At 40.9% G+C, this 16,376-nt stretch overlaps 1 protein-coding gene across 2 annotated transcripts in view; it reads right to left on the reverse strand.

Moving 5' to 3' along the window:
* Window positions 1-465: 465 nt before the first annotated feature.
* LOC138676470 (dual oxidase 1-like) overlaps window positions 466-16,376 on the reverse strand; it is an 80,511-nt gene continuing 64,600 nt past the window's right edge. For both annotated transcript variants that reach the window (XM_069765800.1, XM_069765801.1), the window contains 6 exons: window positions 11,557-11,710; window positions 10,256-10,485; window positions 9,807-9,965; window positions 8,908-9,063; window positions 3,916-4,044; window positions 466-1,989 (listed from right to left, as the gene is read on the reverse strand). In XM_069765800.1, the coding sequence (XP_069621901.1) occupies window positions 1,867-1,989; window positions 3,916-4,044; window positions 8,908-9,063; window positions 9,807-9,965; window positions 10,256-10,485; window positions 11,557-11,710 (951 nt within the window). In that variant the 3' untranslated portion in view covers window positions 466-1,866. The remainder of the gene's footprint in view (window positions 1,990-3,915; window positions 4,045-8,907; window positions 9,064-9,806; window positions 9,966-10,255; window positions 10,486-11,556; window positions 11,711-16,376) is intronic.

Below are 16,376 nucleotides of genomic sequence, written 5' to 3' on the forward strand. Positions count from 1 at the left end.
ATGACACTATGAAGACTAGGACCACTGTTAGATTTATACCCCATGAGCAAATACATTAAACATTACCTAAAAATGCTGTGTTTAACATAATCTTTGGAGCGTGTGTGAGGTTGTTTGAATAAATATTAGTTAAATTAGATTTTGGGGTAATGCCTATATACATGTATTTCACACCTCTTCATTTACCAGTATTCATGAGGGCTTTCTGGGGAATAAAGTTTGGAACTCTATACCATCTTGTGTTATTTTTTAACAAATCCTCGTGAATGTGAGCATGAGTCCATGTTGAAATTTTTTAACTTTTAAAGTAGTTATAAGTAGTTATTTTTTGCATATGGGCATAAAGCAGAAACATATTTCCCTGCTCAGTGACCTTCTGTTAGACCCCTACTTTACCCTTTTAATAATTGCTAAAACAACCCATTTGCCTACTAAAAACTCTAGAGTAAAAGCAACTTACGCCTGTTTATAAAAACAAATTTCTTTATTAGAATGTTATAGTAGAAAATCATTAAATGCATAACAAATGGATCTTAAAGGGGATCTGTCAGCAGGATTGTACGTAGTAACCTACACACAGTGTCAGATCTGCGCCATTATACTGATTAACATGAAACCTTGGTGGATGAAATCTGTCTTATGGTTGTTCTTTAATCTTTAGTCGCTGCAGGAGGGTGGGCGCCATTTTCAAATTATTTTTTTTTCTCCAAGCTGAATAACATGAAGAAAATGTATTCTTGGCACACTAAACATGTGATTATGCCGCAGAGCAGGTGCCTTGGCCGGCACCTGCCTGCAGAAGGTTTTTTTTTTTTAGCATATATTATTATTATTATTATTATTCATTTTTATAGCGCCATTTATTCCATGGCGCTTTACATGTGAATGGGGCAAATATAGACAAGTACAATAAACATGAGTAAAACAAGGCACACACAAGTACAGGAGGAGAGAGGACCCTGCCCGCGAGGGCTCAAAGTCTACAGGGGATGGGTGAGGATACACTAGGTGAGGGTAGAGCTGGTCATGTGGCGCTTCAGTAGACTGGGGATCACTGCAGGTTGTAGGCTTGTCGGAAGAGGTGGGTCTTCAGGTTCCTTTTGAAGGTTTCCGTGGTAGGTGAGAGCCTGATGTGTTGGGGTAGAGAGTTCCAGAGTATGGGGGAAGCACAGGAGAAGTCTTGGATGCGGTTGTGGGAGGAAGAAATGAGAGAGGAGTAGAGTAGGAGATCATGAGATGATCGAAGGTTACGTGTAGGTAACAGAAGACCATGTCACAGATGTATGGCGGAGTCAGATTTTGAATGGCTTTGTATGTAATTGTTAGTGTTTTGAACTGTAGCCTCTGGGCAATAGGAAGCCAGTCAAGGGCCTAGCAGAGAGGAGAGGCTGGGGAATAACGGGGAGACAGGTGGATTAGTCGGGCAGCAGAGTCCCAACAGATAGATATTCATTATGCAAACTAGGGGGCAGGTTAGTGAGGGATCAGTGACCTTTCAGCAGTCTGCATTATGAATATCTAATCAGAGCACCACATGCAGACCTCCCCTCCAGACCCGCCTTAGGGCACAAGCATATCATTAGCACAAAACTGAAAATAAAAGATTAAAGATCAACACCAAGACGGATTTAATCAACCAAGGTATCATTGTAATCAGGCGCCGACCTGACACTGTCTGTAGTTTACTGTGCACAATCCTGCTGGCAGGTTCCCTTTAAGTTTGTCTCTCTATATATTTTTAATTTAGAATTTTATTTTAGAACATTGCGACTTGAAGTTTGTCTGCAAACATATGGTTAATGGCAATCTATAACAGTAGCTAATATAATAATAGCAACAGCCAGTGCTTGCTTATGTAATCATAAGTTAAAAATTTTCATAGTGATGCAGAAAATAAGCCTGGTCCCTTTTGTTCAGTTTCTGGCAGGCATCTTCAACATTTTTAGTCATTCCAGGAGGGCCACAGCTGAACACACCAATTTTCTTCACCTTTAAAGAAAGATAAACTAAATGTTACTGACATATTCTTACTCTGCATACAACATTGTACTCTTCTCCTTATGTATCATAGACCAATGATTGTGTGTACCGCCACAAGGCTCGCCTGCTGCAATGTTCATGATGTAGACACTGTGGCCCCATCCTCGGTGTTTTTGCCAGAAATCTGGTGTAGAACATTATCATAAGTTAATCACACCACTGTGAGCATAGTAGCAGTGAACTTCAGTGATGAGTGGCAGAGCACTTTTGACTAGACCGAATACAAGCGTGCTAGGATTAAAGCGGTGGACCAAAATTATTATTGATTTTCATTCTAATTGCCTCTCTATTTATCTTAATAATATAATATTTTTCTAATATGGTTTAATTAAAAAGTCCTTACCCTTCCCTCTCTAATTTACTTTATTTTTGCTTCAATTACATTTTGTTTGAGAATCCCCTGTGCATGCTGGGATACTCATATAAGCTTTCATCAGGGGGAAGATGCTATGGTTACTGCCACAACCTCTTATCTAACCCTGGGATTATTATTATTATAGCACCATTAATTCCATGGTGCTGTACATGAAAACAGGGTTACATCAAAATACAAATATCACTTACAGTAAATTGAAATGAAGCGCTATCCGTGATGACCTTTTCAGGGGTTGGGCTAGTTTATACTCTACTGAGCATGAATCAGACATTGGTTCTAACGGATACTCAGTACGAGTTTCCTTCTTACTGTGAAATATACTTCTGAGTGCAGAGTGACAGTGTGCTCCCTTGCTGGCTCTAATTAGAAATTACAGGCCGGCAACAGAGCGCACTGTCAGTGCTCATTGTAAGAAGATAACATTCTCTTTCAAAAACTGCAGAAACAGTGAGTTATAATAAAGGCATGATTAAAAACATTATTTAGAGCCTAAAAAACTGTTCCTAATACATTATATGGAGTAAATCCCCTTGACAAGTTCCCTTCAAACCAATGTTAGAAGTACAATGTAAAGCAATATGAATTAGGAAACGAACACAACTTAATTTTTCACATTTGTAAAAAAAAATTCGTTATTGCATACAAATGTTTAAAAATTACATTCAAGGTAAATAAATGGAAAGTGACACATTTCAAATGTACTCCAATATCCAAAGAATGCATTCAAAACGCGTTGCTTTCCATTTATCTGCCTTGGATTAAATTTTTAAACATTTGTGAGAAATAAAAACAATATACTTTTTTACCAATAGTTGCAATACATTCCCCATGTTTTTTTTCCCCTTTTTGCCATATCAAAGGTCAGATTGTGCCTTTCCATTCACACTGGATCATAATTATTGGTGAGTAAAGCTGTCATACTTTTTCTTCTTTATCTAAATATGCCCATGATGATATGTTTTGATGGACCTTTTATTACAATAAAGAGTAAGATTTTATGGATATTTGTGAAGCACTCAAGCTGGGTTCACATCACGTTTTAGCCACCATCAATGACTCCGTCCAGCCATCCATCTAAAGCTATGGAAAACAGGATTCAGATGTATCAGCTGGTAGGACCATTGACCTTAATGAAACAGGCAGAGTCACTTTGTGCTCAACCATAATTTTTAGCAGTATAGGCCTGTTTCAGTTGGTCACAAAAGTACAGATGATCATGTTTTTGTGGCTAAATCATAAAGGCGGACATTGCCGAAAATGAGGTGAGACAGAATACATCTGCCTAAGTTAAGTCAATTGATCTTTCAGTGGATAAGCCTGAGTCTCATTTTTAATTGCTTCCCAGAGAGAGCCACTGATGTGTGGCAAAAATGTGATGTCAACCTATCGCACAAGGGTCTGAAAGTCTTTTTTTCCTGGAAGGGAGTGATTGCGTCAAATCATGGACTGAAATTTCTCTGGCTGACTGCACTATATCTTTATTTAATATTAAACCATACCTCGGGGTGGGCGTCTTGTAAGGAATTCAAAAACCCCATAAAGGGAGGTCTTCCGAAATGTGTGTATGATCTTAGTCCAGTCATTAAGCTCCTGTTTTGAACTTTTTGAAAGTGTCGCTCACAGATGTACTGCAAAATTAAGGGTTATATATCTCATTATCTCCAGGTGAATACTGTATTTATTAATTTAGAGTACTTTAAAAGAAACTTGATCAATATCATGCAAATTAATTTGATGTTGTGTTAATAACTGCTGCTGAGCAGAAAAAAATGATAAGCAATTTGGAATGCAGTATAATTAAAGTTATCATAATAACATAATAAAAAAGATGATATAACCCTACTATAAATAATAAGTATATTCCAAGTCACTCAGAAGTTCCAAAGAACCAGTGCATTTATAAAGATCAGGGAACATTTATACATTACATTACCTTTGTACATTCCACTTTTTTTGCACAACTCAGCTGTTGCAGGACATATTTTTTAATAATTAGGTGTTCACTTCCTTTTCACCACTGATTAACCCCTTTCCACCATTGGACATACTATTTCATCCATGTGGGGTGGGGCCTACATCCCAAGGACGGAATAGTACATCCAGCGCGATCAGCCACACTCACGGGGGGAGCGTGGCCGATCGCAGCCAGGTGTCAGCTGACATCCGGCAGTATGTGCCAGCAGCAGTCATGGACCGCCCCCGGCACTTTAACCCCTGGCACACTGTGATCAAACATGATCGCAGTGTTCCAGCGGCATAGGGAAGCATTGCGCAGGGAGAGGGCTCCCTGCATGCTTCCCTGAGACTCCCGGAGCAACGCGATGTGATCGCGTTGCTCCAAGGGTCTCTTACCTCCTCCTCCCTGCAGGCCCGGATTCAAAATGGCCATGGGGCTGCATCCAGGTCCTGCAGGGAGGTGGCTTACCAGCGCCTGCTCAGAGCAGGTGTCGGGAAGCCTCCAGGAGTGCACGTCAGATCGCTGATCTGACAGTGCACAGCAAAGTGTTCAATCAGCGATCTGTCACTTTACTGTGATTTCCCCCCCTGGGGCAAAGTAAAAAAGTAAAAAAAAAAAAATTCTTAAATAAATAATAATAAAAAAATATTGTTCCAATAAATACATTTCTTTATCTAAATAAAAAACAATAAAAGTACACATATTTAGTATCGCCACATCCGTAATGACCCAACCTATAAAACTGTCCCACTAGTTAACCCCTTCAGTGAACACCGTAAAAAAAAAAAAATAAGGCAAAAAAACCGCTTTATTATCATACCGCCGAACAAAAAGTGGAATAACACGTGATCAAAAAGACGGATATAATAAAAATGGTACCGCTGAAAACATCATCTTGTTCTGCAATAAAGGAGCTGCCATACAACATCATCAGCAAAAAAATAAAAAAGTTATAGTCCTCAGAATAAAGCGATGCAAAAATAATTATTTTTTCTATAAAATAGTTTTTATCGTATAAAAGCGCCAATGCATAAAAAAATATAAATGAGGAATCGCTGTAATCATACTGACCCAAAGAATAAAACTGCTTTATCCATTTTACCAAACGCGGAATGGTATAAACGCCACCCCCAAAAGAAATTCGTGAATAGCTGGTTTTTGGTCATTCTGCCTCACAAAAATCAGAATAAAAAGTGATCAAAAAATGTCACGTGCCTGAAAATGTTACCAATAAAAACATCAACTCATCCCACAAAAAACAAGACCTCACATGACTCTGTGGACCAAAATATGGAAAAATTATAGCTCTCAAAATGTGGTAACGCAAAAAATATTTTTTGCAATAAAAAGCGTCTTTTAGTGTGTGACGGCTGCCAATCATAAAAATCTGCTAGAAATCCCACTATAAAAGTAAATCAAACCCCCCTTCATCACCCCCTTAGTTAGGTAAAAATTAAAAAAATTAAAAAAATGCATTTATTTCCATTTTCCCATTATAGTTAGGGCTAGGGTTAGGGTTAGGGCTAGGGTTAGGGCTATGGTTAGGGCTAGGATTAGGGTTAGGGCTAGGGTTAGGGTAAGGGTTGGGGCTAGGGTTAGGGCTACAGTTAGGGTTGGGGCTAAAATTAGGGTTAGGTTGGGGCTAAAGTTACGGTTAGGGTAGGGGCTAAAGTTAGGGTTGGATTTGGATTACATTTACGGTTGGGAATAGGTTTGGGATTAGGGTTAGGATTGTGTCAGGGTTAGGGGTGTGGTTAGGGTTACCGTTGAGATTAGGGTTATGGTTTGGATTAGGGTTTCAGTTATAATTGGGGGATTTCCAATGTTTAGGCACATCAGGGGCTCTCCAATCGCGACATGGCATTCGATCTCAATTCCAGCCAATTCTGCGTTGAAAAAGTAAAACAGTGCTCCTTCCCTTCCGAGCTCTCCTGTGCGCCCAAACAGGGGTTTACCCCAAATTATGGGGTATTAGCGTACTCAGGACAGAATGGACAACAACTTTAGGGCTCCAATTTCTCCTGTTCCCCTTGGGAAAATACAAAACTGGGGGCTAAAATATTATTTTTGTGGAAACAAAGATTTTTTATTTTCACAGCTCTGCGTTATAAACTGTAGTGAAATACTTGGGGGTTCAAAGTTCTCACAACACATCTAGATAAGTTCCTTGGGGGTCTAGTTTCTAATATGGGGTCACTTGTGGGGGGTTTCTACTGTTTAAGTACATCAGGGGCTCTGCAAATGCAACGCGACGCCTGTAGACCAATCCATCTAAGTCTGCATTCCAAATGGCGCTCCTTCCCTTACGAGCTCTGCCATGCGCCCAAACAGTGGTTCCCCCCACATATCGGGTATCAGTGTACTCAGGACAAATTGCAGAACAACATTTGGGGTTAAATTTCAACTGTTACGATTGGAAAAATACAAAACTGGGGGCTAAAAAATATTTTGGGTGGAAAAAAAAGGATTTTTTATTTTCACGGCTCTGCGTTATAAACTGTTGTGAAACACTTGGGGGTTCAAAGTTCTCACAACACATCTAGATTAGTTCCTTGGGGGGTCTAGTTTCCAATATGAGGTGACTTGTGGAGGGTTTCTACTGTTTAGGTACAATAGGGGCTCTGCAAACGCAATGTGACGCCTGCAGACCATTCCATCTAAGTCTGCATTCCAAATGTCGCTCCTTCCCTTCCGAGCTCTCCCATGCGCCCAAACAGTGATTCCCCCCCACATATGGGGTATCAGCATACTTGGGACAAATTGGACAACAACTTTTGGGGTCCAATTTCTCCTGTTACCCTTGGGAAAATACAAAACTGGGAGCTAAAATTTAATTTTTGTGGGGAAAAAAATAATTTTTATTTTCACTGCTCAGCTTTATAAGCTGTAGTGAAACACTTGGGGGTTCAAAGTCCGCACCACACACCTACATAAGTTCCTTAGGGGGTCTACTTTCTAAAATGGTGTCACTTGTGGGGGGTTTCAATGTTTAGTCACATCAGTGGCTCTCCAAATGCAACATGACGTCCCATCTCAATTCCAGTCAATTTTGCTTTGAAAAGTCAAATGGCGCGCCTTCCTTTCTGAGCTCTGCCAAGCACCCAAACAGTGGTTTACCCCCACATATGGGGTATCAGCGTACTCAGGACAAATTGTACAACAACTTTTTGCATCCAATTTCTTCTCTTACCCTTGGGAAAATAAAAAAATTGGGGGCAAAAATATCATTTTTGTGAAGAAATATGATTTTTTATTTTTACGACTGCATTATAAACTTCTGTGAAGCACTTGGTGGGTCAAAGTGCTCACCACACATCTAGATAAGTTCCTTAGGGGGTCTACTTTCCAAAATGGTGTCATTTGTGGGATGTTTCAATGTTTAGGCACATCAGGGGCTCTCCAAACGCAACATAGCATCCCATCTCAATTCCAGTCAATTTTGCATTGAAAAGTCAAATGGCGCTCCTTTGCTTCCGAGCTCTGTCATGTGCCCAAACAGTGGTTTACCCCCACATATAGGGTATCGGCGTTTTCAGGACAAATTGTATAACAACTTTCGGGGTCCATTTTCTCCTGTTACCCTTGGTAAAATAAAATAAATTGGAGCTGAAGTAAATTTTTTGTGAAAAAAGTTAAATGTTCATTTTTATTTAAACATTCCAAAAATTCCTGTGAAACACTTGAAGGGTCAATAAACTTTTTTGAATGTGGTTGTGAGCACCTTGAGGGGTGCAGTTTTTAGAATGGTGTCACACTTGGTTATTTTCTATCAGACCCCTCAAAATGACTTCAAATTAGATGTGGTCTCTAAAAAAACATGGAGTTGTAAAAATGAGAAATTGCTGGTCAACTTTTAACCCTTATAACTCCCTAACAAAAAAAAAATTTGGTTCCAAAATTGTGCTGATGTAAAGTAGACATGTGGGAAATGTTACTTATTAAGTATTTTGTGTGACATAGCTCTGTGATTTAACTGCATAAAAATTCAAATTTGGAAAATTGCAAAATTTTAAAATTTTTTGCCAAATTTCTGTTTTGTCGCAAATAAACGCAGGTAATATCTCTTCCTCCCTCCCTCCTCTTCCTGTCATCTTCTGAAGAGATGCCGTTACATTATAAATCACCAGCCCAACAGCTTTCACAGCAGGTGTCCTAATCACATCTTTCTGCTCTGGCTGTCCCTCTTCTACCCCTGTTCTGAGCTGTGTGCTTGTTCTAATGCCTTATTTTCTTTATGTATAAGTACAGAGATAACAATGTGGACTCAAAATAATCCACTGATAGCTTAATATGTTGCAGCTGAAATTGTGTTGGGCATTACAGTTCTATTAATATTACAGTTCTGCTTCTCACCAAGGAGGAGAACATGCTCTGCCATAAGCTTATGAATACCCACTTAAGCCAATCTAGAGTAAAACAGTGCCACTGCTACATAACCATTAATGAAGGTTATCTGTTATCTCTTAGGAACAAATTCAACTCCAGCGTAATTAACGTGAGGAACAGAAAGGAAAATAAAGAGCTACATATTTACCAGCATGGCTGTGCGGAAGTCAAACTTTTCACTAAGTTGTGTGATGTATATGTGGACCGACAGAAGGTTGTTTATGTCATTCTCTTCCACCTCTTTGATTATGTTCGTCAGCCATTCAAACTGTCTCTGAGTGCGTGTTACCCAAATGAAATAAATCTGAAGGAGAACCCAATAGTTATTTACATTTCAACCCAAACTTGTAAATATTCAGCCTATAAAATAATTATACTTGTACATTTTTTTGTAAAATAGGCATTGTTCTCCCTTCCTACATGTTTGCTCAGAAGCTGGTCTCTTCAGTTTCCTACACACTCTTCATTCACTTAGTAGCACTTTTTGTCTGAACATATAATGATATCGGCTTGTGAACGATTTATGAAGCCTTACATGCATAACCCTTTTTATTATAAAAATGACTGGACTATATATTATAATGATTTTTTTACCTTTTGTGCTAATTCATACATCCTCGGAAACCTGCTTGCTCAGGATTACCCAAAACACACAGTTAAGCTTGCTACAAATATGAGCACCACTCTGGACTTAGCCTCTCCAGAGATACTCAACGTCTAATGACTGAGAAGACTGACTATTTACCTTCTAAACCATACCCTGATGTGAAGATATGATGAACAACCTCCCACCCACTCTTTAGTTGTTCACATAAAACCGAGCCCTTAAAATGGCCGATTAACCCCTCTCAGCACTTAGTATGATGGATCAAACTTTTGGGTTTCAAATCACTGAAGCTAATAGCCTCAGTGAAACATATCTCCCCTCCAGTACCTGTCACAGAGTAAAGAAGAAAATGTTATTATACTATTTTATTTAAAAATTCTCACTCAAGCATGGTGGAATGATACATAAATGGAAATTAAAGATAAATTCTATAGGCATACTTTCTTGCACTGTATCCGTGCGTTGACTGAAGATTTGAAGACAAGGTCTTTAAGGATTGAAGCAAATGGTGTAACCCCAATTCCACCACCAACTAAGACTGAAACTTCAAACTTGTTCCACTCCTGGTGCCCTTCTCCAAATGGTCCATCCAGGAATAGCTAAATAAAAGACAAATTAGGAAGCATAAAAATATCTTTAAAAAATAGAGAATTCTTTTTATGTACAATACAGACCAAATGGAAAATTTCCACATGTCCAAATATTTTCAAGTGGTTATACAGTCATTTCTCATTTAAAATGCATGCAAGGACCACATTGGTGGTTCCATTTTTCGAAATCCCTGAAAATATGGCACTCTGACATTTATGATACTTTAACAAATGTTCTAATACTAAATCTGAACATTTTGTTAGCTTACAATGGAAGAATTGCAAAATGTTTTATATACCTTTGGGAACTTCATCTCTGCTGTGCTGGAAGAGGAATAAAGCTGTCTTAAGCTTGTTGTCCATGGCCCTACTGCTCTTATATGTAAACTTAATGTTTCTTCATGGGGAGCAGATGTCAGTGTAAAGGGATGGTATTCATCTGTACCAAGAGTCAAGCAGGCAATCCTAACCCATTGTCCAGACTTGTAGTCAAAGTCAGATGGTCGCTGAAACTTCACATATGTTACACCTACAAATTAAAGTAAATGCAGTAAAGGTTATTTAATATTCATGAATAGACTGATGAACTTGATTTCCTGCTATTTATTTACAGACTAGTTGATGGGTGAACCCAGACTTAAGATTGTCCCTTTGAATGTGGGCACTTTGCAGTCACATAACGTGTCTGTGACAGAAGCTGCTTGATGCATTGAAAGTGGAAGTGGGCCCTTAACCTCGAGGGCCCCTGTGGTGCTACACAGATTGCACCAAAATTGAATTGATTAGACAAGAGCTGGTGCCTTCAAAGCATTAAAGTTTATTGGTTTGAGTGTCACATTATACAGTTTATAATGCCAATCAGAAAAGGATTCTGGGCCACAAAAGTGAGAATCATTATGTATAGAAATACTGCAACATTTGATCTGTTCGCTATGGTATTAAAAGGACTGTATCACTAAAAAACTCTTTGTACATAAGATAATCTTACAAGGGCCTAGTTGTTCAGTAACCCTTTGCATTAGTTTTTTTTTGGCTAGGGTCACACCATCGTATTTTCTCCCATCTGAGAGAATCGGGACGATTATGCTAATCACACACTGATCAAACTATGATCCGAGTTTGATCAAAGTGTGCCCATAGTAAGATTCACTTCTCAGGGATGTAGATAAGATTAAAAAAAATTCTCCATCTTGTCCATTCTGTCAGTCCATGAAAATTGTAAGTATCATTTGAGTGCAGTCCCATGTTTTCCACGGACTAACTGACTTGCATGGCTGAGTATGATCTGAATACTGATTGCAAATCATGCATGCTGCAATATTTTTCCTGGCAAAATAGAATCACGTTGATCAGAGTGCAGTAGAGTGTTTTGTCGGATCGCATTCAGACCAAAAATACCGTCATCTGCACAAGACCTTTTACCATGCAATAACAGCCAATTGCCTAAGGTTTCTTATCTTCTGAACAGCATCATTTACAAGACACTAGTGTCTTGACTCGTGAATTATTCATTAAGTGAAGAAAACAAGATTTCTATCAAGTATTCGTTTTATTGCAATATGTGTACAAGAATGTGCAGCAAATATATTCTATTACATACCTGAGGGAAGTTGCTTTGCTTCTAGAACTTCTATCTCTATCTTTTTCCTCCTCAAACTAATCAGTTTATCAACCACAAAGATAATAGCCGGGGCAATAAAAAAAATGTGAAATCTTGGTTGCTGGATGAGTGCAAAGCTGCCATGAATGATAGTCTGTGATAAACAGATCAAAGTGATAAGAGAGAAGCCATAGAAAGCAAAGTCTTTGGGCATCATGGCCATTATCTTCTCACATTGCGTAATTGTACTGCATGACATAATGACTCAAAGTAAAAATGGAACCAAAGGACAGTACCCATAAGATCTTACAGTACGCATTACAGTTATGTGCAAAACAATAGCAGTCTAACATCATTATTATGTTTAATTACTGTTTTTTGGCAGAAAAGATCATACAACATGGGAAAAAATTCATGACTAGGTGTAGGCGCGTAATGGGCAACCAACAGAAACAACATTTGTGACATTGACACTGTTAATTGGGTGTAATTGATTCATTTAATGAAAGGGAGGTGTACTAATTAATAGCAGTATGGAGTTCTGTAAAGAAACAGGTGTCAATTATGGCCTTACATTTAGAAGGAGGGTAGCAAATGGTATACCTGCTGGCTTTAGCCCCAGCTCTGTGAGCAAAATGGGACATTCTAGACATTGTACCAAAAGAGAAATAACTTTAATCAAGGAGTTGATTTGAGAGAGGAAAACAAATAAAGAAGTGCATAAAGTAATTAGTTTCTCAACTAATAACATTACCAAAGCTTTAAAATGCCAAACAAAACCTAAAAAATGTTGTAGGAAAAGACATACTACCATCCGCATAGATCATAGGATTACGAGAATGGTACGAAGCATCCAATGATTAGCTCCAGGGAGATCAAAGAAAATCTTCAATTACCTGTGAGTCCTGCAATCATCAGAAGGCACTTACGTGACGCCAAACTATTTGCAAGAAACCCTCGTAAAGTACCATTACTGAAAAAGGTGTGTTGGAAAGGTTGCAGTTTGCCAAAGAACACAATAACTGACCTGAGAGAAGTGACGCAACATTCTAATGACAGATGAGAAGATGATTGTTCTTATTGGGTCTAAAGGCAGCAGTTTGTGACTCACTGAATTCAAGCCACAGTACACTGTGAAGACTGTAAGACATGGAGGTGCAAATATAATGGTATGGGGTTGTTTCTCATACTAAGGAGTTGGGCCAATTTATCACATACCACCATGGACCAGTCTTAATATATCAAAATACTGGAAAAGGTTATGTTGCCTTATGTAGATAAAATTTCCTTGGAATGGGTGTTTCAGTAGGACAACAACCCCAAAAACACCAGGAAGCGGGCAACATACTAGTTCCAGTATGAAGTGGCCAGCCAATCCCCTGACCTTAAACTGGTTGAGAATTTATGGCGTTACAGCAAACATACTATTTTTGATACAAAACCTAAAAATGCAAAAGAACTGTGGAATGTGGGCCAGTCAGCTTGGGCTGGAATATCTGTTCGCAGATGTCAGATGTTACTCAACACCATGCTACACGGATATAAAGCAGTTATCAGAAGTAAAGGCTTTTCAATGAAATATTAGTTCAGTTATTAACAGAACGCAACGTCTGTAAATAAATTTCAGGTAATACTGTAAAGATTCGAGGTTTGTAAATGAAATGAAGACACCGTTTATTTTTTTTAACCCCTTCCCGACCTTTGACGCATACGCTGCGTCATGAAAGTCGGTGCCATTCCGACCCATGATGCAGCATATGCGTCATGGAAAGATCGCGTCCCTGCAGGCCGGGTGAAAGGGTTAACTCCCATTTCACCCGATCTGCAGGGACAGGGGGAGTGGTAGTTTAGCCCAGGGGGGGTGGCTTCACCCCCTCGTGGCTACGATCGCTCTGATTGGCTGTTGAAAGTGAAACTGCCAATCAGAGCGATTTGTAATATTTCACCTAAAAAACTGGTGAAATATTACAATCCAGCCATGGCCGATGCTGCAATATCATCGGCCATGGCTGGAAACACTTATGTGCACCCACCCCACCCCTCCGATCGCCCCCCCAGCCCCCCGATCTGTGGTCCGCTCCCCTCCGTCCTGTGCTCCGCTCCCCCGTCCTCCTGTCCGCTTCCCCGTGCACCAATCACACCCCCCCGCACTCCGATCCCCCCCCCGCACACAGCGACCCCCCGTGCTCCGATCCACCCCCCCCACACAGCGATCCCTCACCCCGTGCTCCAATCCTTCCCCGTGCTCCAATCCTCCCTCCCGTGTTCCGATCCACCCCCCCATGATCCGATCCACCCCCCCGTGCTCCGACGCCCCCCCCGTGCCCTGATCTCCCCCCCCTTATACTTACCTGGCCGCCCGAGGTCCGTCCGTCTTCTTTCCTGGGCGCCGCCATCTTCCAAAATGGCGGGCGCATGTGCAGTGCGCCCGCCGAATCTGCCGGCCGGCAGATTCGTTCCAGAGTGAATTTTGATCACTGAGATATAACCTATCTCAGTGATCAAAATAAAAAAAATAGTAAATGACCCCCCCCCCCCCCCCCTTTGTCACCCCCATAGATAGGGACAATAAAAAAAATAAAGAATTTTTTTTTTTTTCACTAAGGTTGGGGTAAGAACTAGGGCTAGGGTTAGGGGTAGGGGTAGGGTTAGGGTTAGGGTTAGGGGTAGGGTTAGGGGTAGGGTTAGGGGTAGGGTTAGGGCTAGGGTTAGGGCTAGGGTTAGGGGTAGGGGTAGGGTTAGGGGTAGGGTTAGGGCTAGGGTTAGGGCTAGGGTTAGGGTTTCGGTATGTGCACACGTATTCTGGTCCTATGCGGATTTTTCCGCAGCGGATTTGAAAAATCCACAGTGCTAAACCGCTGCCGATTTATCGTGGATTTACCGCGGTTTTTCTGCGCATTTCACTGCGGTTTTACAACTGCGATTTTCTATTGGAGCAGTTGTAAAACCGCTGCGGAATCCGCAGAAAGAAGTGACATGCTGCGGAATGTAAACCGCTGCGTTTCCGTGCAGTTTTTCCGCAGCATGTGTACAGCGATTTTTGGTTCCCATAGGTTCACATTGAACTGTAAACTCATGGGAAACTGCTGCGGATCCGCAGCGTTTTCCGCAGCGTGTGCACATACCTTTAGAATTAGGCTATGTGCACACGGTGCGGATTGGCCGCTGCGGATCCGCAGCAGTGTTCCATCAGGTTTACAGTACCATGTAAACATATGGAAAACCAAATCCGCTGTGCCCATGGTGCAGAAAATACCGCGCGGGAACGCTGCGTTGTATTTTCCGCAGCATGCCAATTCTTTGTGCGGATTCCGCAGCGTTTTACACCTGTTCCTCAATAGGAATCCACAGGTGAAATCCGCACAAAAAACACTGGAAATCCACGGTAAATCCACAGGTAAAACGCAGTGCCTTTTACCCGCGGATTTTTCAAAAATGATGCTGAAAAATCTCATACGAATCCGCAACGTTGGCACATAGCCTTAGAGTTGGGTTGGAATTAGGGTTGTGGTTAGGGTTAGGGGTGTGTTGGGGTTAGGGTTGTGGTTAGGGGTGTGTTGGGGTTAGGGTTGTGATTAGGGTTACGGCTACAGTTGGGATAAGGGTTAGGGGTGTGTTGGGGTTAGTGTTGGAGGTAGAATTGAGGGGTTTCCACTGTTTAGGCACTTCAGGGGGTCTCCAAACGCAACATGGCGCCACCATTGATTCCAGCCAATCTTGTATTCAAAAATTCAAATGGTGCTCCCTCACTTCCGAACCCCGACGTGTGCCCAAACAGTGGTTTACCCCCACATATGGGGTACCAGCATACTCAGGACAAACTGCGCAACAATTACTGGGGTCCAATTTCTCCTGTTACCCTTGAGAAAATAAAAAATTGCTTGCTAAAACATCATTTTTGAGGAAAGAAAAATGATTTTTTATTTTCACGGCTCTGCGTTGTAAACGTCTGTGAAGCACTTGGGGGTTCAAAGTGCTCACCACATATCTAGATAAGTTCCTTGGGGGGTCTAGTTTCCAAAATGGGGTCACTTGTGGGGGGTTTCTACTGTTTAGGCACACCAGGGGCTCTGCAAACGCAACGTGACGCCCGCAGACCATTCCATCAAAGTCTGCATTTCAAAAGTCACTACTTCCCTTCTGAGCCCCCACGTGTGCCCAAACAGTGGTTTACCCCCACACATGGGGCATCAGCGTACTCAGGAGAAACTGGACAACAACTTTTGTGGTCCAATTTCTCCTGTAACCCTTGGGAAAATAAAAAATTCTGGGCTAAAAAATTATTTTTGAGGAAAGAAAACGTATTTATTATTTTCACGGCTCTGCGTTATAAACTTCTGTAAAGCACTTGGGGGTTGAAAGTGCTCACCACACATCTAGATAAGTTCCTTTGGGGGTCTAGTTTCCAAAATGGGGTCACTTGTGGGGGGTTTCTACTGTTTAGGCACACCAGGGGCTCTGCAAACGCAATGTGACGCCCGCAGACCATTCCATCAAAGTCTGCATTTCAAAAGTCACTACTTCCCTTCTGAGCCCCCACGTGTGCCCAAACAGTGGTTTACCCCCACACATGGGGTATCAGCGTACTCAGGAGAAACTGGACAACAACTTTTGTGGTCCAATTTCTCCTGTAACCCTTGGGAAAATAAAAAATTCTGGGCTAAAAATTATTTTTGAGGAAAGAAAACTTATTTATTATTTTCACTGCTCTGTGTTATGAACTTCTGTGAAGCACTTGGGGGTTCAAAGTGCTCACCTCACATCTAGATAAGTTCCTTTCGGGGTCTAGTTTCCAAAATGGGGTCACTTGTGGGGGGTTT

This window comes from Ranitomeya imitator, chromosome 4 (genome assembly GCF_032444005.1).
Source record: "Ranitomeya imitator isolate aRanImi1 chromosome 4, aRanImi1.pri, whole genome shotgun sequence".
In the NCBI taxonomy this organism is placed as follows: Eukaryota; Metazoa; Chordata; class Amphibia; order Anura; family Dendrobatidae; genus Ranitomeya; species Ranitomeya imitator.